This window comes from Microtus ochrogaster, unplaced genomic scaffold, assembly GCF_000317375.1.
Source record: "Microtus ochrogaster isolate Prairie Vole_2 unplaced genomic scaffold, MicOch1.0 UNK60, whole genome shotgun sequence".
Lineage (NCBI taxonomy): Eukaryota > Metazoa > Chordata > Mammalia > Rodentia > Cricetidae > Microtus > Microtus ochrogaster.
The window spans coordinates 2,088,136-2,112,661 of NW_004949158.1; the positions used below are offsets into that span (position 1 = coordinate 2,088,136).

Below are 24,526 nucleotides of genomic sequence, written 5' to 3' on the forward strand. Positions count from 1 at the left end.
AATCAGTCTGTGACCTCTGGGGGAGAGACCATGGCCACAGTGGGTAATCAGTCTGTGACCTCTGCAGAGATGGTTACAACTCTTGCCTATCTTCAGACTATGACTCCCATTGAGGAGGGAACTTCTAGAAAGAAGGCTGTGGCCCTTGAAAGGGTTACTGTTCCCCCTAGAGAGATGTCATTTACCCCCAATGGGCAGAATACATCTCTAGAGTGGGGGAATTTTGATTACTGAGGTGGAAACTTACTCCCAGGATGGGTGAACTGGTCCTTACGTAGAAGTGGAGGACAGGATGCTGCCCTCTGGCTCCATCATCCTGTCCCCAGGATATGCTCCTTTCTCTTTTGAAAATGGCTTCACTCTTACTGATGGGAACTCTCCTTTGTCAACTCAACAACTCTTCGAACAAATCTCTCTCTTAAGAAAAAGAAAATTCAGGACACATTGTTATGGATCAATGAACTCTCTTGGTGGCAAATCCTAGGGGAAAACCCTTGCTTTTTCTTCTATATGATATGACAGAAGCCACTTCAGGCTGCCACCCATGAGCATTTTGTGGGGCTAAGCTGGCACCAAAGCCACCATAGGGCAATTTCCTTTCTGTTGAATAAACTGGAAGCATGAGAATCTTCCTGTGGTCCCTCCATTTATTTTATTTTTCTTTATGTTTTATGCGTGTGTGCCCTACACATTCAGGTGTCTGTGGAGGCCAGAAGAGGGCATTGACTTCTTGGAATCAGAGTTCTAGCCTGGCATGGGTGCTACCAACCCAATTATTGGGCTGTACAAGAGCAGCAAGTACTTTTAACTTCGGAGTGATTTCTGCAGCTCACGCTGAGATTCTTAAAATGTTGTCAACAATCCAATTGTCAGCTTCTTTCTTTCAAGGTGAATTCCTTCCATTGCTGGTTTTGGAAACATCTTTGAGTCTAGTCTATAGAGATGTTTCTCTTTGTAGATGATGAGTTTCCGTCTCTAACACGAACACCCACACAGCATCACTGGGGACCAGAGCCAAAATCTATCTCATCTAGAAAGGTTTCCCATGATCCTCGAGGGGAGCTGTGAGGGAGAGGAAGAAAGTGGATTTCCAAGGACATTTTCTGTTTGGAAAATTTTATTTTATTTTATAAAAACACCCTTACTTACTTACTCCTCAAGAAGATGATGAGAAAACAAAACATTAATTTAAAACTATTTTTTATAGTGGCTGGAAGGATGGGTTAGCAATGAAGAGAAATAGCTATCTTCCAGAGAATAGGATTTTGTTCTCAGAACCCAGACTTAAAACTGTTTCTAATTCCAGCACTAGGTGAAGGCGCACACATGGACCACATGCATACAGGCGGGCTCTTCATGTGAGTTCTTCGCTCAAACTCGGGTTGTCAGGCTTATGCGTTAAGCCTGTTTACCACTGGAGCCATCCCCCTTGCCCATCTCTATAGTCTTAATGCAACATGCCAGTCTCTAGAACTTTCTCCTTAGGTGTTGCTTAACGCCTACTACAACATAGATTCTGAGAAGAGTTTCCCTTGGGAAGCAAGTTGTAATTTATTTAAAGCAGGACATCACCAAGTGGGAGACGGGAGTTTGTTTAAAATGATTGTAGGTGACATTCTGAAGTCTCTAGATCTAAGTGCCGTGAGTTAGTTGGGCAACACTTTGTGGGAAATGGACTATATTCTGATGATACCAAGAGAAATTTATACATTTTGTGCCTGTGATAAAAAAAAGCTTTAGTAGCCAGGGTTTTTACCAAGGCTACATTAATAACTTACCAGAACCCCAATGATTAATGTTAAGACTCTGACATTTTGAAGTCATGCCTCGTATTCTATTTAAGTCTCATTGTTTTTCACATACCTTAAATCACTTCCTTAGACCTTGACAACTTGCATAAACTTCCTTTTTTATCCTTCTGGAAACATCTAATCATTTACTATGAGACATAAGCGCTTGATTGTTGAGAGCAGTCATTGAAAAGCAAGTTCTTTTAAATGAAAGTAAACATTTGAGTAACAGCATGGTAGCTTCAATTGTGTTTACACTGAAGCTTGTTTTGTGAGTTTTCCTCTCTCAGCATGAAGCCTGCCAGCAGGGTAAACCTGTCGGTGGGTTTGCCTTTAGCAGCAGGAGACCTAGTAGGTGGAGAAAAAGCAAGACCTGGCTTTTACTTACAAAATGGACTGACCTGGCCGCTGCAGCCTTTGTGGGAGAACCTGGTGTTGGCTGCTGTTAAACTGATAAAACAGGGCGAACAATCAACACCACCAGTGAGATCTGAGGAGGAAAATTTGAGTAGGAAGCATAAACCAGATGACGTCTGTAACAACTAAAACGACAGGCTTACCTGCTGCCTGGACAGCCACGCTGCGATCCTCTATGGTGATCTTGATAGTGTTGTTTGGGGTAGAGGTCTTCCATCTTTGGCTGCCACACAAGGCAGTATCAGCCTTTGGCCCCTAGACCCAGAAGGTCTGAGAGATTTTCCTGTGTAGGGTGGACTTGGGAAAACTGACGTCCCTTGGTAAGTCAGAGTAGGGCGGTGAACCCAACAGTGTCCAGTGCTTGGGTGGGGGCTGGGTGGTGGGTTAGTCATGGGGGCAATTCTTTGCCTAGAGGTTAACATTACCACATTCAAAGCAAGGCACAGATGGAGTCTCTTGCTGCCCGTCTTTGGAGATAGCCTCAGTTGCTGCTACCAGAGCTGATATTTTTGTCTATTGGGGTGTTAGGGCTCAAGAAATTCCATTTCCTAAAGTTTGCTATTTAGACAAACAGCAGCATTCCCTCAGAGACAATATGGCTCCTCCATTAACCTATGTCTGTGGTGCCTATTAGCATATCAAGGTCTATGCTAGGCTCTACGCTCCCTAAATCCCTGCTTATTTGACTCCTGTTACAGTCATCCTGGCGGGCATACCCCACCCCGTACCCTAAACCTCTCCGGCCCCCGAGCTTCACTGCCCCGTCTTTCCTATATGACTCAGCCATTTTAGCTATGGGCTCTCAGTTCTGCTCTTGGCTCTGCTCCTTGTCCTCTCTTCTGTTTCCCCTCTCTCCTCTTTCCTCTCCTTCTCTTGCTCTCCCCACCTCCTCTCAGGGCCTGGTCTATTTTGCTGGCCATGTTCGGTCTGGACTCTTCCTGATGCTTCTTCTGGCTGTCCTCTCCCTCGAGTCTGTAATAAAAATGTTCTCGACCATATCTAGAAGGGATCATGTTCTCATTTTCATTCACAAGGGAAGGGATTGAGGGTTGTTAATCCGTTAAGTCTACCTGATTTCAAGCAAACTTTACTTTTCTTTCTTTTTTTTTTTTTTTTACTTGCTTCAGGCTTAGCTTTCACATATGCAGAAGGCCAAAGTTTGCCCCTGCAAATGAGTTGTATTTCTATTTAGCATGACCACAAGTGTAGTTCTGAACATATTAAAGAATATGATCATTTATAAGGTGACTGACCATTAACTTGCATGTCTCAATTACCTTTAACACTTTGCAACAAATCAGTAGCTTTTTAGTAGATGAGGATTTTACAATTTTATCTCTGTTAAGTTTGAGCTTTATAAATTTGAATGAAGGTTTAACTGAGATTCTTTATCATTAAAATCAAACTTTAAACCTTAAAGACAGCCCACAGAGAGACAAGGAACCTTGTCTTTCTGATGTTTAAACATTAGTGTACTTTTATAGAATATTGCAGTTTTTTTAAAAAATATGACTTCAGCCCACAAAGAGACTGGGAACCTCATCTTTCTGATTGTTTAACAGTGCACTTTTATAGAATATTGTAGTTTTCTTATATGACTTAGTTTCTCCAAATAGCTAAAGCTTCACAAAATTAGCAAAGACAAAGGCTAGACATGTGGAGGTCAGAAGCAACTTGCAGGACTTGATTTTCTTTTTCCATTATGGGTCGTGGGGCTTAAACTCAGGTCATCAGGCTTGTGTGTGTGACAAATACTTTTACTTTTTGACCAATATCACCAGCTTCAGTACCACTCACAGCAGAAAGGGTCAGGATAGCCATGTTGGGAACGGCTGTTCTATGGTCTCATACACGCATGCAGGTTTATACGCAAGCTGGGAATGCAGAGAGGGTCAGGATAGCCGTGTTGGGAGTGGACTGTTCTATGGTTTCATACATACATGCAGGTTTATACGCAGCCTGGAATGAGGTTCTTTTGCCATCCTCTCAAAAAACCTTTGGAACTTGGGGATTTTCAAAGTTCAAAGTAAAAATGAGAGATACAACTGTGAAAAACCAGCACCATTTATTTCTTTAGATGAAAGCAAATCTAATTCTGTTCAGGTGTGGATGTGTTGCAGAGACAGTGGGGAGTGAAGCTGTCTAGGTTCCAAGAGCATGAGTTTCTATCACTCTCTGATTTGTCTGTAGAAGGTATTTGATTAGCAAGATTGATAGTTATTCAGGCTGGGTGCTGAAGGGGCCCTGCTCAAGGCTGGCTGGTAATAGGTGAAGAAGAAGCCTACAGCTAACCCTACTAATGTAAACATGAAGGAGACATGGGAGGAACTCTGTTCACGACTGTCTAGGCGCAGAAATAAAGCTTCCAAACACAGTATGCCCCTCCCCAGGAAGGCATTAGCTGATTTACCTGGCAAGATGCCTGGGATTTTCCCCAGCAGGCTCTGCCACTGCTCCAGCCTGTGCAGGAACAGAATGTTGACTGTGCAGGGTGTTTGTGTAAGTTTGTGGGTTTCCTCTTTGGTAAGAATGCTTGCTGGGGGCGGGGTTGAAGTTTTGTTTTGTTTTGTACAGGGTTCACATTCTCTCTGTCACCTAAAGGTGCCCAACAATCTTGCTCCTGGGAGGAGAACACCCCTTGTTTCATCAGCTCAGCATGGAGTTCTGGAGACACTGGATGTACTCAGGTCCTGGGCACTGGCCAAGATCTAGACAGAGCAGAAGAAACTAAGTATGTCAGGAAAGTGACTAACAAAGATTCCAATTCAAATGAGAACATTCTAGCATGAATGTGGTTTAATATTGCATATATATAGTAAGAGGCTAAGTTAGGCTTCTTATTTCAAGAAAAAATTATATCCTTCTTTGCATTTTCCTGAGACTCCTACACAAAGTTCCATGCTGGTTTCCCCAGCACCATCGTTGATTTGCTTAGGACTTTGTCCTTGCCTCCCCTGCTTCTCCCTGAAGATGTGTCCAGCCTTCTCATCCCATTTCCGCCTACTATGAGAAACTACAGGCAACATAACGAGAGCTTTTTAGTGATCAAAGCAGGTAAAATATAGTTTAATTTTTACATTAAATTTAGTTTATGATTGCTATTTTTTATTCTGTATGTGGGGTGTGTACATGCTACAGCACACGTGTTGAGGTCGGACAACAACTTGTGGGAGTTAATTCTTTGACATCATTTGGGTCCTGGAATCAAACTTAGATGGTCAGTTTTGATGACAGGGACTTTGGCCCATTTAACCACCTTGCTGGTTCCAAATATGTGTATTTTAATAGGACATTTCAGAGTTCTACTGCCTTCTCCCAGTTAGATAGTTAGCTCTATAACTTGCAGACTGCTGACTAAAAATTTGGAGTGGAGAAGGTGCAGGAAGAAATACAAATTTTATGACTTATTCCATATATACTTGTGTGTGCCTACTACGTGGACACCTCCATTAAATGCAATGGTGACATCAGAAACCTGATTATTGGTGACTTTATATATATTACATTTGCTTATTTATTTCATGTGTGTACAGACACATGCCACTGTGCTCCTGTGGAGGTCAAAGGACATCTTGATGGAGTTGGTCCTCTCCCTCCACTCTGTGGATTCAGGGTCCAAACTCAGGTCACCAGGCTCAGTGCTGTCATCCTCTGAGCCATCTCACCAGGCCACTGATGACGAGTACTTAAATGATGAAGCGAGAACAGTGCGGAGCTTATGCCTTGCACACATTATTCCATGTTGTTTCAGGGTCACTGAATAGGATCAAACTAGGCTCTCTAAATGTGGGTGACAGTTGTGTAGCTTGGTAATTTGTGGGGTGACTGGCAGTGGGACTAGGATTTATCCCTAGTGGCTTTTTGGAGACCGTATGTTTTGTAAGTTTGGAATATTGCCACCAGGCGGCAGCAGCATAATGCCTTCTTTTCTTTTCTTTTCTCTTCTTTTCTTTTCTTTTCTTTTCTTTTCTTTTCTTTTCTTTTCTTTCTTTTTCTTTTCTTTTCTTTCCTTTCTTTTCTTTCCCTTTTCCTTCCTTCCTCCTTCCTTCCTTCCTTCCTTCCTTCCTTCCTTCCTTTCTTCCTTCCTTCTTTCTTCTTTTCTTTTTGGTTAGGGAATGAGAAAAACAATTACTAAACATGTTCTTAAAAAGGAAATCAGTATGCTGGGTGGTGGTGGCACACGCCTTTAATCCCAGCACTTGGAAGGCAGAGGCAGGTGGATCTCGGTGAGTTCAAGGACAGTCTGATCTACACAGTGAGTTCCAGAACAGGCTCCAAAGCAACAGAGAAACACTGGTCTTGAAAAACAAAAACAAAAACATGAGATCAGGAGTTGGAAGAGGCGAGGCCAGTTTCAAAATGGAGATAAAACCACCACCTTATCTCCCCAGTCTGACTTTGGTAATCTCTGCTGCTGCTGAGGGGAGGAGGGCCATGATATAAAGGAACCAGAACTCCGAAGAATGAAAACCAGGATATGCGTTACCTTGGGGAAGAGGTTTTGCTTTTGTTTCCAAGGGAGAAGAAAAGCTATGGGTACCATCAAGATTAATAAAGATTAGATTCAAAAGTAGAGACTCTTGATTAGGAGAGGTGATAGTTCATCAAACAGCATGGCCAGTCAATCTAAACTAACTTATAAAACTAATAAATATCTTTCATTTGATCAGATATAACCCACAGAAAATGGGAACTCCCCAAAGTTAGCATTGGAACAGGGTTTTGTTTTATATTTCCAGCAGAATAAAAGCATCCAACTAGGGATTATAAAGACCACAGGAAGAAAGAGACATCTGAAGAAGGACAAATAATCAAGAGAAAATGTCCCAATAAAGAGAGCAAATTGACCAACAGAACTGAATTTCATAAAGCTTTCCAAATGTTTGTTTCTACTGTTCTCTACAGACATAAAGAAAATGATCTTTTTTTTGTAGTCCTAATTCAATTAAAAATTAAAGCTGGCTTTGGAGATAGTGTGTGGCTTTCTCTTTCTCTAACCCAAGCATGCTTTTTAATGAAAAATCCAAAATCTCTGTCTCATGTCAGAAAAGCCAGCTGGTATGGAAAACCAAAATTAAGGGACTATTCTATTGCCATTTACCTCATAATCCTTAGTCTTTAATTTGACTCTTTAGAACTTTTCTTAAGGTATAAATATTATCTCAAAATTTATAAAATTATTATATATTTAAATTTTCTGTCTTGTTATTAATAATCTTGTAGAGAACTAACTAATTCTAGAAATAGACTTAATCTAGCTTCCTATACATGATTTCAGGCTTGCGTCTGGAGCAGGTAACTAGGAACTAAGTTTGTGTATCCCAGATGTATTTAATAGATTGTGGTCCTTTAACTTCTTGGAGAAGAAATAAAAAATACTTAAATTTTCTGCAGTGAACTGTGACTATTTCTAGCAGTGATCTTTGAGGTCTCCAAGAAGATGATGGGGGCTCTGCAACAATGATTCAACCTGGATTGTGGTAATGCCACTAAGCTGAAAAACACTACCATCCAAGATCAGTTTTGACTACAAACTGCTCAGGACTACTTTGACGTAGTTACTAAGATGGCGTAGCCTCGTAGACTACTTCAGCCAGGACTTCAGATAAGCCCTGCACTTCCCCATCACACTGAGACTGGAAAACAGCTAGCTCTCCTAGGACTTGATCATTATCTCAGTTCTCACAGGGTCCTTCAAAGATTCTGTCACCCCCAGACAACAGAAAGTAGGTGGAGCGGGTGATTTTGGGCCATTTGGTGGATTATGGATGTTTATCTTAGTTTAGGCAGTTGGCTGCAAGTTATTATTCATACTGGTCAGAGAGAAAACTAAACAAAGGAGATTTAGATTCAGGGATCTCATTCTGAAAAGAAGAAAGGGGGATATAGGAATGATGGGAAAAAGGGTAGATTATTGAATCTACCTTTAAACTAAAACCAGCAACTATTATCTCAATTTTACATTAGTATAAATTTTTATATATTGATACAAATTTAAGGTTATTTTTGTTATACTGTATATATGTTTCTACTCTAGTTCAAGGTATTGTACCTATGCAGCTCATTTAACTATGTAATGCAAAATTATAGTCCTTGAAAATTATTACAAAATATTTAGGATAATTAAAAATGAAGGTTTGTAGTTAGTCATCTATAACAATCAAACTTTTGGCCATGTTAGGTATGTTTTCAAGGTTAAACAGATATATTTTAGATAGATTGTCTTCCATTCCAAGACCTTCAAAATATGACATTTGAGATGTTTTATTTAAATAGAGCTCTTCATGACACTGAGACACATCTGCTCCTGGCAGCATGAATTTACTCCAAGAAAGAATGATGGGTATCCAAGAACTTTCATATGGAGTTTGGTTTCATTGTGGCAAAGTTAGCTACTGAACAGGAAATTGTCCTTGCCTCAATTGCTGACAGTATGCTGCCCAAATTGGATAAGCAGGACACAAAAGAAAGTGACTGCCAAACTTTGTCAAGACAAGATAGAACAGTCATTTAAAATTCCTGCTTCACAGAGAAGTCTGCTAGATATTTTAGGCCTATAGGCCAAAGGTGGATGCCCCAATGTTGCAGAGGAACCTTGGGTGAATGTCCAGGTAGCTCGATGTTTCTGTCATTTGTATAGTTTTGGAAGTTGTTTATTCTGCACTTCCTGTTTATCCAGGTATTATTATATCCTTCTTGGATCCCTGATGGGGTTGAAGACTAGTTACCATTTTCTTTTATTTTTTTAATCAAATTCAGAAAAGAAACATAAGAGATGTAAAGTGTAGATGTAAGGTTGAGAGACATAAAGGCTTTGGTTGTTTTATCTAAGTAAACATTTTATGGTCTAAAATACATTTCTAGGTTGGTAATACAACTTATGGTATAAAGTGAATTAGATACAAAACTTTGGAATCACAAAGGTAGGACAGATAATAGAATATTTTCTCTGAGTTTTCCAAATACGAATTAACTGGACATTGTTATTGTAATTCTAACCTGATAATTGTTCTTATTTATATAGTTTATAACTGTGTTAGAGTTGAAAACCTTTCATTTTTGATTAGGGAGGAAATGTTGTGGGCTATGTATTTGCAAAAACACTCTGAGACTGACAACAAAATTTACCTTGAATCACAGGGTGGAGTCAATGATTGGCTGACCAGAATTAGCCATAGAAGCTTTGGAGGATTGAGATGGGGGCACAGAAAGTATTAGGGAGAGACTAAGACATATATGAGGTTTTTTTTTTAGATCTGAGAAACCTGGAGAGGCAGGGTAAATATATCATTCCTCTGTTGCCCTTTGGATCTATGAGGTTTACCCCAATATCTGACTCCTGAGTTTTATTTAATATTATAACAATGTAAATAATCACTTCATACATTGAGGGGAGAAGTGGCTGAGAAGGCAGACTCTAGAATTTGGGGTCAAATTTGATGGGTAACAGGAGCCAGCAGACACATGATCCATACATTACCTTATGAGAATAAAATCAGTGGCTTGGTCAGAAGGGTTGAGTTCTGTGGAAGGGAATTTATATATGCCAATCCTGTGATTTTGGCACTAGACGAATGAAAAAAAGAAATAAAAACAGAGGACATGACTGCTCCTAGGTATGGTGGAGAAGGTTTATTGTTGATGAAAAGGAGATCACAGCCAGAGGCAGGAATATCTGGGAGAGTCCAGAGTGAACACAATCCTGAACTGAGCCTTGAGAGGAGAGGGAAGAGGGGATAGGGAAGAGCCACATCAAGAGGCCAGGAGTATAAAGGATAGACCAGAAAGGGGGCAGGTAACCAAAATGGCTGGATTATACAGGGAAGGGGAACCCAGCCTGGATAGGAGAAGTTTAGGGTAGGGTATGCCAGCCAGAAGGGTTCTGTAATAGGCAGGGACTCAGGGATGCTGGGAGAACCTGGTGGCCATGTCTACTTTGATGTGTTAAATAGGCACCTATTTAACAGCCAGTGGATTTTTTTTTTAAACTTTTTTTTGGGACAGGGTCTCTCTACACAGTCCTGGCTGTCCTGGATTCAGTATGTAGTCTAGGAAGCTGTCTGCTTCTGCCTCCCAAGTGTTTGGATTAAAGGTGTGTGCCACTGTGGCCAGTTGCTGTGAATTCTTATTTCATACCCTAACATGTACTCGTAAACCTTCAGGGGCAATTTAAAGAAGGGGCACACCTAACCTCCTTGTCACCTTGCGGAGTCTCTCTCAGACTTCAGCTTAGGTGTGTGTTCATTCTTAGGATATACCCATTGCTTCTCACTCTGCTTGATACTAAGCAGGAACTCAGCACACAGACTAAAGAGGCCATGTCACGCGGAATTAAAACTTTTTGGGTTATTTGAGTTTTTTATGTCAATTTAGGAAAGAATAGAACCAGAAAATTTTCATTCTATACCAGGGAATTCATAAATCTTGGAAGGACTCCCCTAACATAAATGTTGTAACTTGAATTTAAAAATCCTATGTCTTGGGGGCTCAAATTCTATCTATGACCTTGACATGTACAGACTAAGATCTACCTAGTGACAAGACTAGTGGTAGAACATTCAAGACTGGTGCCTGAGAATTGAAGGTAGTGGTTAAGGTATCCCTGGGTGTTTCTCAAAAACAAACTATGTGGCTGGACACCCAGCAAGCACTATTAGACCACAAACAAAGAGACAGAGTAGGAACATTCTGGACCAGTCTTTATGTTTTTGTAGGGTGACTGTGAGACCCTCGCTCCTCCCTGGATGCCGAATTGGCAGACAAGAGGGCCCAAGAAACCCAGAAGTGCAAGGGCAGTCCCATCCTCAGTTCTGGAGATTCTGCAGTCAGGAGAACTCGTGAAGACAGTGCCTATTTCTCAATTGTAAAACAGGCTAAAGTAGGCCACACGGTTCCGATGTTTTCTAAAGTCCTTGTCTGTGGACAGCTGCAATAAAAGAACATTGTCTAGTTCAGTATCCCAGAAAGAGTCCTCTGCTTCTGATCTTCCTGACTATGACGTGGAACCTCACAGTATAAAACCTGTGGCCCAGGTAAAGCCCAACCCAATAGGAATTGATTCGACATTTGTGATAACTGAGAACATTGTACTCTGGAGTTCATCATGCTAGGAATTGGCTACTTGGAAATTTTTGAGCAGTTGGTCAACATCTTGATGGCAAGAATTATATGTTTAACTATATGTTACCCATAGATCCTAACACATCTATCCATATATTAGGCATTTAACAAATATTTATGGATTTAATCCTAAATTCCACTAGGAAAAAAATAAACCTAGAATTACAATAGCAAACCCAAACTAAGTATATATTCTATGTACTGTATGAAATGCTTTTCCATATTATCTGTTAGTTAGCTTTACAACAAGGCCAGATAAATTATATTATTAAATTCATTTTAAAGATAAGGAAGTCAATACAAAGAAAAGGCCTAAAGATCACACAGAAAAGCAACACTGGACCCCTGTTTGAAGACAGGTAGTACTTTCCACGCTCTTACTCAGAATACTCTCCAGCTCTCCAGTGATCTAACACACGCGATATGTCAGAGAGAACAATGAAGAAGGAGTCATGGATGTGGACTGTAGCTGACCAGTCACTTGATCGTTACTGTTCTCAGCATCTTCTTAAATCATATAGGATATTTCCCCATGTCTACCCTAAGGAATTAGCAGGTGCAGGTAATTCCTTATCTAAGGATCAGATGAAATGTCAAAATTATCTATAAAAAGCTAATGCAGATGAGTTTCCAAAACTATCCTCACATTGACATACACACAAAATATAAGTTCACGGGACCATGAACTTTTCAAAGTTTCCTTACAAACTTCTGGTTAAGAACAAAAGATAATACAGGATATAGTACTGGACAGAAAGGTGTGTTAGCAGCCAATCTTATTACCTCAGCTTTTAGAGTTCTTTTCTCTAGACATGGAACCTGACACCAGTCTGGAGATCCAAATTTCATTGGCCAAGCAATCTTTGGGGGTGTCTTCTTCTCTGGATTGTATGTGCCAGGGCTAGAAATGAACATACAAATATGGTTGATGATGGACCATGAATTCCACCCTCCTTGGGAAAAACAAGACTAACCTTGTCAGACAAATGTGAGTGTCATTTCCCATTAGTGTGTCTCTAACTAGGTTGCCAGTGTTAAAGAGAACCAGCCTCAACATCCAAGCAAAGGGCTCAAACATATTTCTATAACTCAGTATCCTTAGCTGAAAGACCAGAGATCTCAGGATCGTGAGTGCTATGAGATCCACCACGGTGATGGGTTAGTACTGCCCACAATTTGAACATGGTGAAATGCATGCAGAGACAACTTTTCTGCAATCTAGGGAGAAGCAAAGCAGAACCAGTTACTCTGGCTCTCAATAATGAGATTATTTGTGAATTGCCTGTGTTTGTAAAGCTGTTGTAGACTTTACTGTAAGGAACAGTTTATATCTATATAGTTTATTCTATATCTATAGAATCAAGACTAATGCTTAAACTTTCTTAACAGAAGCTTGGAAAGGTTGCTTGCATTCTCTTGGATTTCTCATCAGTTAGGGAAAGACTTTGATCATTTCCCCTGCAGTTGCATATTGAGAAGGCTCATAGGCATCAAGACTAAACCCCACTGGCTTACAAGGACCAGATATTCTGTGTTTACATTTCCTCCCTTCTCACTGTACCCTAACCGTGATAATGTCTTTTCTATCCTGTCAAATTTCTTCTCAACTTAAAGAATTTGCACTTGCTGTTCTTTCTGCCTGGGATACTCTGTCTCCACATAACAGATTAAGTCACTTTACAGGACTGGTTTAATCTATTTGCTCAGATCTCAGGCCAAGTGACACTTGCTGAGTGCTTTTCTTAGCAACTTTAAACAAAGTCGCCCCCTCCCCCCAGCTCATCAGTCTATCACATCACCCTTCTGCTCTAACGTCTTCATAGGACAGCACCAGTTCGCCACAGGGTCTGGTGTGCTCATTACAGCCTTAGCTTATAGTTACTGTCCTAGGGAACTGTCACTTGGTTCCCTTCAGTCTTGGAACTGTTACAGTTTGACTGATAAATTGTATGGCCAGTATTCTTATTACTGTTGGTATTTGCTTGAGTATTTAATTCTTATTTCTTTGGCTCTAACATGTACTCTCCAAGGGAGCAGGATCTCTGTTTGGTGGGCATATTGAATTCTCTGTGGAAGCCTCACAAGCGCCTGACACTTTAGTAAATGTCTATTGAATTAATAACCAATTCCACAACTCTACAGTACCAGAGAAATGAGAAGTTAGAGGTCACATCTTTAAAGATTTAGCTTGGAAAGTTTGGACGTAATTCCTGCTTTATGTACTTCTTTCCTATGGAATGCACAGTAAACAGGAGACATACCCAGGATAAGAAGCGCCCTTAACTTCAGTCCTAAATCGAGGCATCATGACATTGAACGGAGCAAAGCTTTGTTTGTATTTCTCATCATAAGTACAAACTTTCTGGTACATTCCTGGATATGGCGTCACATCCTGTAATTATAAAAGGATTGTGTTAGAGATTGATAAGATACAATCTATATTATCACAAAGCATTTAAGGTAAAGCAAAACAATCATTTCATGCTCTTTATAAGTCAGCTACAGTTCAGGGTGTCAAAGATGTAGAAATAGGCCTAAGTAGGCAAAAAGCTAAAGATGGTTGTGGTTTATACACGCACACGCGCGCACACACACACACACACACACACACACACACACACACACAATATGGGTAAGCAATCAAAGCAAGTTGGTACAGTCCATCTCTGGGAGGTTTTTATAGTTGGTATTGCTAGTCCTTGACTGTTCAGCAGGAGAGTAGGGTCATAGCCAGGGGCTGCAGCTCAGTGCAAGCACATTGGTCTGGTACAGCCTAGGCTCAGAATTCATCAGTAAAAAGGAGAAAGATAATGATTTTGCTTTTGCTCACAATTAGACTTGAAATCCAGCTAGACACAGATACACACACAATGAAAAAGTTGGAATTTGTACTTTAATTGACAAGATAGTGTGATGTAAATAAACATAGCTTTTCTATTTTAACTTTAGGTTATTTTTTTTTTTAATTTTTGGTTTTTTGAAACAAGGTTTCTCTGTAGCTTTGGTGCCTGTCCCGGAACTAGCTCTTGTAGACCAGGCTGGCCTCGAACTCCCAGAGATCCGCCTGCCTCTGCCTCCCGAGTGCTGGGATTAAAGGCGTGCGCTACCACCGCCCGGTTTAACTTAGGTTATTAAAGCCCTGTCCTGGGTCTGTTTCTTCAGTGAACTAGTTTCCACTCTCCCCAGGTTACTTCCCGCTTGCAGTGTTAATGCCTCAACCTTTTATGTTGCCGCCTGGACCACCTTACAATCTCTGAACGTTACCTTGCTGACTGGCTTAAACCGCACTGCTGTCCTGGCTCCAAGAGCATAACCTTTGGTACTGGCTGGGATCCGAGACAGGTTGTATGCCAAACCATTCCACTTCCAGTGGAAGGAAAAGAGGGAAGGAGGGGAGGAGAGAGAAGAAAAACATCAGTAACACAATCGTAAGCGGGGTGAATTTAGAATGTCTCCATGTGAACTTCTCTGCAAGCCATTGCTGTTTTATTTTTCTTGTCTTGATTCTTATATAGTCAAAACTGTACAGTTAAACAAACAACACAAGTAACTTTGCAGAGAAGTGTGGCTGGACAGATGACTAAATTGAGTGTCTGTGAATTCCAGTGCCTTTCATCTTCAGAGTCCTATAACAGCTGAATTTGCTTTTCAGGAAGAGGCAGCCCGGAGACTGAACTAAGCAGAACAAACCGACATCAGCCCACAGGGATGTTGGAAGTAAAGACGGTGCAGGGATTACAGAAAGACAAGGCTTGCATTTAGTGGGGAATGGAAAGTGCTGGATTATGGTCCTTGACACACTGACTCTACAGCTGGTTGCAGACCCGGGGCTCCTTCTCATGTGGGGACCCAGAAAAAAAGCCACACATAGAGTAATTTTTCTACCAGAACACGTGTGTATCCTTCCATAGGAAACTGAGGGGGAGGAGAATACTCACGTCTGTTTCTGAGTAACACCCAGGACCTGTGTGGGGCGATCCCCTAACAGGGAGAAACTTGTTCCCCAACCAGGTTGGGGGGTGGTAGTGAGGAAAGATTTTCCTCTGCTGACGTGTTCCAAAGGAGTAATTATCCGCCTTCCCTAAAGATAAAAAGAAGAAACTCCAAGTGAGCACGTGGGTGGAGGGAAGCATGGGGGCAGGTGGATCGGAGGGACCCGGCTGCCAGCTCTTACGTGAACCAAGCGTAACTCCACGGAACGAGGGGGCGAGCAGTACTTCCTCCGTGTTCATCTCTCCTGGTCTTCCCACCCTTCTCCCGCTGTCTGTTCTGTAGTCCTCTGCCACTCTCCTCACCTACTCTGCTAAAGCACATCGTGCACCTACTCGGGTTCGCACTGTGTACCGCGTTGCCAAGGGGACGTAGCGGCTGAGAGCCAGAGAGGTGGAGCCTAAGGCTGCTCTGAGTGCGCCTGCGCAGTAGACGGCCCAGCGCGCCGGTCACTTCAGAATTGCCCCCTAATTCAGTCTCTGGATTGAGGGTAGAGCTTGCTAGGCACCAGGTGGAAGGGCTGCGTGGGTGAGAGGGTGGCAAGCTTCTTCGGAAACATTCACGAGAAATGCAGTGCTGTAAAGGTAGGGGCCTGGGGCTCAGACCGCCGTAGGTCTGAACTAATGGGACCAGGAAAGCAGAAAACACGCAGTAACTGTGTTGGCAAGAGATGTACAGCTGAACATTGGCAGGAGCAGAGGGGATGGGGGCCCGGGAGGGGAGTTGACAGCTAAGTCTCTATAAGGTCCGTCTTAGACCCATTTTTCTTTTTCCTCAAGCCAGAGAGAGAGAGAGAGAGAGAGAGAGAGAGAGAGAGAGAGAGAGAGAGAATGAGAATGTGTGTGTGTGTGTGTGTGTGTGTGTGTGTAGAGGTGTGTGGGATAGCAGAGTGTAGGAATGGGTGTGGGTACGAGGCTTTCAAAGGCTGGTGGCTCTCAGTGAGACAGTAAGAGTGCACTGGCACCGCAGAATTGCTTAAAACAATAATAAAAAATCCTTTAATTTCTAAGTCTTCGTGTCCTCATGATTCTATTGATAGGGTTGCTGAGACTTTTAAAGCGGTGGAAACAAAGCCATGCAGTGCCGACTTCCTGGCTGACAGTATGAACGGTTGGCACCGCTGAAGAGGAGAGCTGCCCAACATGTGGGCCCTATCGTCCTGATGCAAGGAGAAAACGTCAGTGTGTGCTACTCACCTTTAAACTTTGTCCTGGGCGGACACTAGCACGCGTTTTCCCTGGGTTTTAGGGTAGCTTTAAGAGTTGTGCAATTGTGGGCGGTAACAAGGCACAAAGTTTAAAGGTGATCCTGAGTGCACGCGTGCCTTAGGCTAGACCTTTCTTTAGAGATAATTTTCCAGACTTATTTATTTTACTTTAGTGTGTGTGTGTGTGTGTGTGTGTGTGTGTGTGTGTGTACATCCAATTGCATGTGTGGCATTTGCAAGCAGGCATCTATGGGAGGCCAGAAGATGTCAGATCTGCTGGAACTTTTGAGCACTGGGAACCCAACTTGGGCTCTTTGTAGCAGTTGTCGGCCACTGAGCTACCTCTCCAGCCCAATTTTACAGATGAAATGAAAGTTTCTTTTTCTTTTCTTTTCCTTTTTTTTTTTCAAGTGAAAGTTGGGCCCCTTAGTACAGACCTTTTATCCCAGCTATTCAGGAAGCTGAGGCAGGAGGATCACAGGTTCCAGGCCTTCTTTAGCTGCAGAGTGAGTTCAGTCTGCAACTTAAAGTGAGAAACGAAAGGAGGGCTGATGATGGCTCTCAGACCTGGAGAGAGTGAGTGCCCAGGATGCGTGAAGCCCTGGGTTCATTTCCCAAAGCTACAAAACAAGGAGAATGATGCTATTTTGGAGATTTTCAAAATCTTTTTCAGTTGACACATAATCATAACTATTCATACACTGTTTCAGTATGTGTATACATTATGTGATATTCAAATCGGGAAAAACATATCCACCTCTCCAAACATTTGTCTTCTCTGTGTTGCAAACTTTCAATTTCCTGTCTTCTGGCTGGAGAGAGCATTCTTTACCTAAACTTCACTGAGTGATGCCCTTGGCCAGCATAACAGATTTATATAAAGTTTAAGAAAAGCAATGGGATACACTGGAACAAAAGAGGACACTAGTAGGAACAAGGTCTGGCCTTTATCATTATCATAATAATGTTGGAAAGGTGCTTTCTTAATTTTGATAATGTAACCGATACTGTGAGGTACTGATAATGGAGGAAACTGGGTAAAAAAATTGTGAGAACTCTCTCTGTATATTCTATAATATTTTCGAACTGAAATGAAATCTAGTTTGACCCTAAAGAAATAAAGACAAAGAGAAGGAAAAGCATATCAAGGAGGCACATCACTCAGCTTATTCTGTAACACTTGCAAAATCCTGATGGTGGTATTTGCATTATAAGAAAATCTTTGTGAGCATAAATAAAAAGAAAAAATGAAAAAATTGAACAAATCAAATGTAATCTGTCATTTCATGACCAAGTTGTAGAATTCAAGGTTTGCTGTAAAATTTAAAAGTAAAACAAATATAGTTTCTTATATTAACTAAAATGTGATTATCTCAGTAGATAAAATAGCACAATACCTCATAATTTTAAGCATAAATCTTATTGTAAATTAGGATAAGCTTCCTCAATCTGATATTATTAATGATCAACATGTACAAAATGAACTTCATGATGAAAATATAAAAAATTTTAACCAGAGATTGGAAACGAGGATGACCACTTTTTACACACACACACACACACACACACACACACACACACACCAGAAATAACTGTATATATATGTATATATATATATATATTACAGAAATAACAAAAAGGAAATATAGAATGATGAAATATATAATCATTTGGCTGCCATGAAAGTGGACATTGGTAAGACATACCAAAGCCTGTGAGTTTCCTGAGGAGCAGGATGATGGTGCAATATAAGAACGTTTTCTGTGACAATTTCTTTCATATATCAATCTAGCTAGGCTATAGTCTCTGATTATTTCATTAAAATTTTAGTATTTACTGTGAAGAGATTTTGGAGATATGATTAAATCCCTCATCAGTTGACTTCCAGTAAAGTTTATTCCTTGTAATTTTACAAGGATGGGATTTTAAAGGTACCATTGAGAGACAGGGAAGAAAAATTCCATCTGTGAACAATAGCATCAGTCTGTGGAGTGACTCAGCCTGCCTACATTTTTTTTTATTTTAACTTTTTTCATTTTACATACCAACCCCAGTTTCCCCTCCCTCCCCTTCTCCCACCTCCCACCTTTCCCCATTCCACCCCTTAGAGTGCGACATAAGGCCTCCCTTGGGGAAGTCAACAAAGTTTGGTATGCCAAGTTGAGGTAGGACAAAGAGCTCCCCAACCCTGTATCAAGACTGAGCAAGATATCCCACCATAGGGAATGTTCTTCAAAAAGCCTGTTCATGGTCCCACTGCCAGAGGTCCCCCCAACAGATGAAGCCACATAATCGTCACCCACATTCAGAGGGCCTAGTTTGGTCTCATACAGTTTCCCCAGCTGTCAGTCCAGAGCCTATGAGCTCCCACTAGCTTGAGTCAGCTGTCTCTTGAGGTTTTTCCCATCATGATCTTGACCTCCCCCCCCCCCTTTTGCTCATATGATCCTTCCTCCTCCTCTTCAACTGAACTCTAGGAGTTCAGCCCAGTGCTTGGCCTGCCCACATCTTGGATTTGCTTAGCCAGCTCCTTCAATCTGGGATGCACCTAGGTTGAGGATCTTCCTTGCAGATATCTTTTTAAAGACTGTTAAGCATTTGAATGGAAAGGACAGACTTGATTGAAAGACACTGCTGAAACATGACAATGGAACACAGCATGAGTTCCTGGAGAGGATCCTAGTTGAGATAGCATTATGACAGCACTACTCATTGAGATCAAGTCTTCACAGGAGCTCCCAGGTAATGTTTCAGGTCCCAAACATAGCTAGCTATAAGTGAAACACAGACTATATTTTAAAAACACACTGAACAAGATGTAAACTATCTGACTGAGTTTTGTATTGATTACTTATTGAAATGATAGTGTTTGGGGTTAAATCAAAACATGATTAAAACGAACTACTTGTGTTTTGTTCTTTTAATTTGGCTACTTGAGAACTTAAAATTATATACGCAGCGTGTGTTTTTTATTTTTGTTGGATAACTCTGACCTAGAGTTAATAAAGTATTGTTACAAAGTAGTAAGGAAATCAGCTCATTTAGTAGAAAATGAACATGACTTGGGTGCCAACTTCACAAAAAGAGCATTCACATAATTGGCAAGTATATAAAAGGTGCCACCACCTGGTGATGGTGGTGGCGGATGCCTTTAATCCCAGTACTCGGGAGGCAGAGGCAGGTGGATCTCTGTGAGTTTGAGGCCAGCCTGGTCTCCAGAGTGAGTTTCAGGACAGCCAGGATAGCCAAGGCTACACAGAGAAACCCTGTCTCAAAAACTCCCCCCAAAAAAGGAAAGAAAGAAAGAAAGAAAGAAAGAAAGAAAGAAAGGAAGGAAGAAAGAAAATGTCCCTGTCTGAGAAGCTATGGAGGCAGCCTGAGATGAGATAAACACAGGGTAACCGAAAACCTCAGGTGGATAAGAACGCAAGTCAGTGGAAACTCCAGTCTGAACGTCTGGTGGATGTGTTGGTTTGAATGAGATGCCCCATCAGTGTTGGGCATTCGAATACTTGCCCCCAGTTGGTAGCGTTTGGGGAGGATTCAACCTTGTTAGTGAAAGAATGCCACTGGGAGAGGACTGTGAGGTTTCAAAGACTCAGGCTGCTTGCTTGTTGTTTGTAGCTTGAGATGTGAGCTCTCAGCTGGGCTTCAGCAGCCTGGGATTTCTGGTCCGCTATCATAGACTGTCATCTTTGGGAACTATAAGCTCAGATAGGCGCTATCTTCTATGAATTGCCTTGGTCATGGTGTAGCCGACATTGGAAATGTCAGTCAGTTATTAAGTTCACTCTAGACAACTGGTGACCTTTGTAAGACTGACCAACGACAGCTCCATGGCCCCCTAATTCCTCCTCTTTGGCGTTTTCTTGGCAGCAATGCACACAACTGTGCCAAATAGTTAAGAGCCACATTGGTTATAAAAGTACTAAACTAGAAACAAAAACATCTGTTGATAAAGGAATTGAAAAATGAATCATGGAATAATAATCTAAAGGACAACAATGGAAATGAAATAAATGTAAAGCCGTGATAGCATCCTGGGGCTGGGGCGATGGCTCAGTCAGTAAAATGCTTGCTAGACAAGCATGAGAGCCTGAGTTCAATGCCCAGGACACACATGAAGGGGCATGGTGGCACGTATTTGTGACTCCAGCACTGGCGAGGTGCAGACAGGAGCTTGCTGGCTAGGCAACATCCTACGGAGAATCTCTGTCTCCATATGTACCTGCACACATATATTCACCTACTCACATGAACACACACATACACAGACAAAACAATGAAAAAAAGCCTGGGGGCCACCCATCATCAAAGGCACTTCTCTTTGTAGCAGACTGAGGCCATTACAAGAAAACCACAACTGATCCGTATATGGAGTTGTAGAGCCCAGTCACTATGGCTACATCTGCAGAACATGCCTGCACCTTAGGCTCAGGGACACCATGGAAGAGGAGGGCCGAAAGATTGCAAGAACAGAGGATGAGGGAATTTTCCGTGAGACTGTGTCTCCTAGTAGTGTCAGAAACTACATGCATAAAGTCTAAACATGATTGCTGAAACACGAGCTGAGCAAGGCCAACACAATAAACATGCTACATTGGACTGGGAAGGCTCAGGAGGCCTCAACTCTACACAAACCTACAGGCAGCAAAGGAATGCCAAGGGGGGAGAGATAGTTTCCTCCAAAGAAGGGCACTCACGTTCGTTATCCAATACCAACATTTCAGGCCTAAAACATACATACAAGTAGCATTATACAGACTGAACAGGTTATATTTAGGAATATATACATATCTACGTATATAAATATATAAATGTAACAATGATGAATGGAAAAAGAGGCCTTGAATTTAAAAGAGAGCAAGGAGTTTACAGGAATGTTTGGAGGGAGGAAAGGGAAGGAGAAAATGAGGCAATTTCATCATCTTAAAAATAAAAGAAATTAAACACAGGAGGCTGGAGAGACGGCTCAGTGGGTAAGAATGCTTGCCGTTGAAGGATGAGGACCTGAATTTGGTTCCCCATCACGTCTATACAAAGCCAGGCATGGCGCTCACACCTATAATCTCCGCACTGGAGAGAAGAGGGTGATCATTAGGGCTTGTTTGCTATCTGGCTTAGCTGAAAAGATGGTGAGATCCGGGTTTCTAGAGAGAGCTTCTCTCCAGGGAACAGGATGGAGACCGACAGGACTCCCCACGTGTTCTTGTGGCCTCTCCTGTGTGCACACACGCATCTGTCTTTACACACATGAAACAAAGGCAACAGCACAGTCTCACTGTGTGGAATGAAGGAACCAGGATGAACGTTCACAAGACACCTAAGTCAGTTTGTATGAAATTCCAGTTCTATGAGTTAGGAGTCAGGACAGGTAGACCTTTGGAGGAGCAGGCAGAGAGACCATATGAAGGAAGCTGTCTAGTGACGGTGTGTTCCCATCTTGGACTGTGTGCTGATTATACCAATGAGCTCACCCATCACTTCACTGTTGCTTTAGACCCCCATTAGTATATATTATACATCAATAAAATAATTTATGACAATATCTCTGAGCCACATGTTCTGGTACCACCTTTGATCCGAGCAGCCTGGAGGTAGAAGCCAGAGAACACAGAGTTGGAGATGGGTCTGACCTAAATAACGAGAGTTTGTTTCAAAGAACCCACGGAAAACGTAGTAAGTGAAACAACTCTGTTTTACTCACTGCTCACTCATGACCCACCCACCCCTCTTTTTAGATATGAAGGGATTTTATCTACAAGTAACCCATGTTCAGGGAGTTAATTTGCCTTTTCCTGTTACCAGAAGCTAGTGAGATAGTAATATCTTCCTTCCTTCATTTCTTTGTTTGCTTGTTCATTTGTTCGTTCCTCCTTTCCTTCCTTTTTTTTTGGAGACAAGGTGTCTCTATGTATCCCTGGATGTCCAGGAACTTGTTATGTAGAGCAGGTTGCCCTCAGATTCAGAGATCTTCCTGCTTCTGCCTCCTGAGTACTAGGATAAAGGTGTGCACCATCATATCTGACATTAATTTAATTTTCTTAATATTGTTTTTTTTTTGGTTTGGTGACTACTTGTAAATCTGCTCTAATGCGCATATGAGATAAAAGTTAAACTTTTTGACCCCAATTTTATTCATTGTAAAATACACGGTGCAAGAATCCAACTTCATTGTTCTCTAAAGCAGTTAGTGCTGAGCATCTGTTAGCTGGCATACATGACATAATACGTAATAAAAAATTCAGTTTTCTTTTTAAAACTAAAATTAGAGCATTATATATGAGCTTAGGAAGTTGCGTGACGTAGATGGTTACTGGTTAATTTAATACTAGAATCAGGAGAAGAACAATATGAAGTGACTTCTCACCCAAAGCAGGCCTTAGATCTGAACAAGGTTGGGGACCTCTGTTCTAGGGAGTATTTGCTGCTTCAGGATAGGTGTCCAGAGAAAGTGGACAGAGAAGAGGAAGCCAACTTCCTAAGGCCTGGCCTCCCCTGGGACTTTTTTAAATGTCAGACTGCTATTCAGAAGTAACTGGAGAACATGGGCTCTGAGGTCTCTCAGACTGGTGTGCACTAAGGATTGGTTTGTGTTTCCTAGCTTCCCCATCTGGTGGGAGCTACTCAAGAGGCCTTATGGACTATGTCAGGAGCCATGTCTTTCCTCCAGGGGCCGCCATGAGACTGGAGGAGGCTCCACAGGGGCAGATCATGCCGAGTGAGCGTAAACTTGTTAATTCACAGCCGGACTCACACTTCCAGGGCACCTGCCAGCTCCAAGGGTATTTTTGTTCTAATTTTTCTGTTTGGAGAATTCTCTTTGCCAAGGCTTTTTGGCACAATTAGCAGAGATTTCTTCTTTTCCTCAGGGACCAGGTTCCTCACGTGAGCTCTACCTTTTTTTTTTTTTTTATTTTTAAAAATTTAAGTTTACATACTAGCCCCAGTTCCCCCTCCCTTTACTTCCCTTGACCCCCCACCGCCCCCATCTCACCCCATCCACTCCTCAGAGGAGATAAGGCCTCCCTTGTCTGTCTGCCCTGTCTTGTCTTGTTGCCATTTATCTCCTACCGTGAAGGGATTTCTTTTCTACATATACTATATAATGACGAGCATCCTTACCAAGACTGAAGTTCCAAAGGAATGGATGGTTTTGCCGCGTGAGTTCACTGTCTTTGGTCTTGTCAGGCGGGTCATCTGTCTTAGGGTTTTCAGATGTCTCGGGAGGTTTGGGCCATAGCTGTAGTATATGGGAACTTTCAGGAAGCGTGGGTTCCACATTTACTGTCTGCATGAGACACTCCTCTCCTGATGGCTTTTAAGCAAGAAAATGAGGGATGCTCTCAAGACTGGCTGCTAAGCAACAGCCCTGCCCTAGAAGTTTCCCTTCAAGTCATTGTGACACTGTTTTCTGCAAAGCTGGGAAGCCTGATTGGAGTAGTAAGTCTATTGTGACATACTCCTGGTCAGTGACCAACAAAAGGGTCCTAGGCTCACTCCTTTCAACTCTGGTACAACTTAATGTGCCTTGTTCATGCCTACCTTGAGGGGTTTGTTCTAACTGTAACTGTGCCTGAGAAACTCTTCCTGGGTGAGAAAATTGTTGGCTGCCTTTGGCTTTGGTTAAGATCTTCCCTCAAGAGTCATTGTCTAGGACTGGAGAAGTCAAAGTATTGTTATTCACTGGGCGCTTTTAAACAAGCTTTCTTCTTCTTCATTTCCTTCTTTATTTACTGTTCCACGCAGCAGAAGCAAAATATCATCCCCCTGTACAAGGAGATTAGTCTTTCTTACCGCTCTGCCTTTCCCACTTCGGGTGGTACCTGGCATGTATTAATAGGAAGTGCTTGGAGTTTATGGTGAAGGGTGTTATCCAGAGAGAGGACAGCCTATCAGTCACCAGCGCTCTCATCTCTCATGAGATCTCTGTGCTTGGTGTTAGGGGATGCAGTGAAACAGTAGATAACGCTCCAAGCTGTGGTTGCCTGGCTCTGTCTCT

At 41.9% G+C, this 24,526-nt stretch overlaps 2 protein-coding genes across 2 annotated transcripts in view; one reads left to right on the plus strand and one right to left on the minus strand.

The window, feature by feature from the left end:
* Ovgp1 (oviductal glycoprotein 1) overlaps positions 1 to 619 on the plus strand; it is a 13,735-nt gene extending 13,116 nt beyond the window's left edge. The window contains exon 12 of the mRNA XM_005369788.2: positions 1 to 619. Coding sequence (XP_005369845.2) covers positions 1 to 234 — 234 coding nt within the window. The 3' untranslated portion in view covers positions 235 to 619.
* A 9,201-nt stretch (positions 620 to 9,820) lies between these two features.
* Positions 9,821 to 15,676, minus strand: Pifo (primary cilia formation). Its single transcript, XM_005369787.1, has 6 exons — positions 15,502 to 15,676; positions 15,266 to 15,408; positions 14,592 to 14,690; positions 13,589 to 13,719; positions 12,111 to 12,228; positions 9,821 to 11,133 (listed from the first exon to the last, which is right to left on the minus strand). The coding sequence occupies exons 1-6, from the start codon at positions 15,557 to 15,559 to the stop codon at positions 11,065 to 11,067; spliced, it is 618 nt and encodes a 205-aa protein (XP_005369844.1). The 5' UTR covers positions 15,560 to 15,676; the 3' UTR covers positions 9,821 to 11,064.
* Positions 15,677 to 24,526: the final 8,850 nt, after the last annotated feature.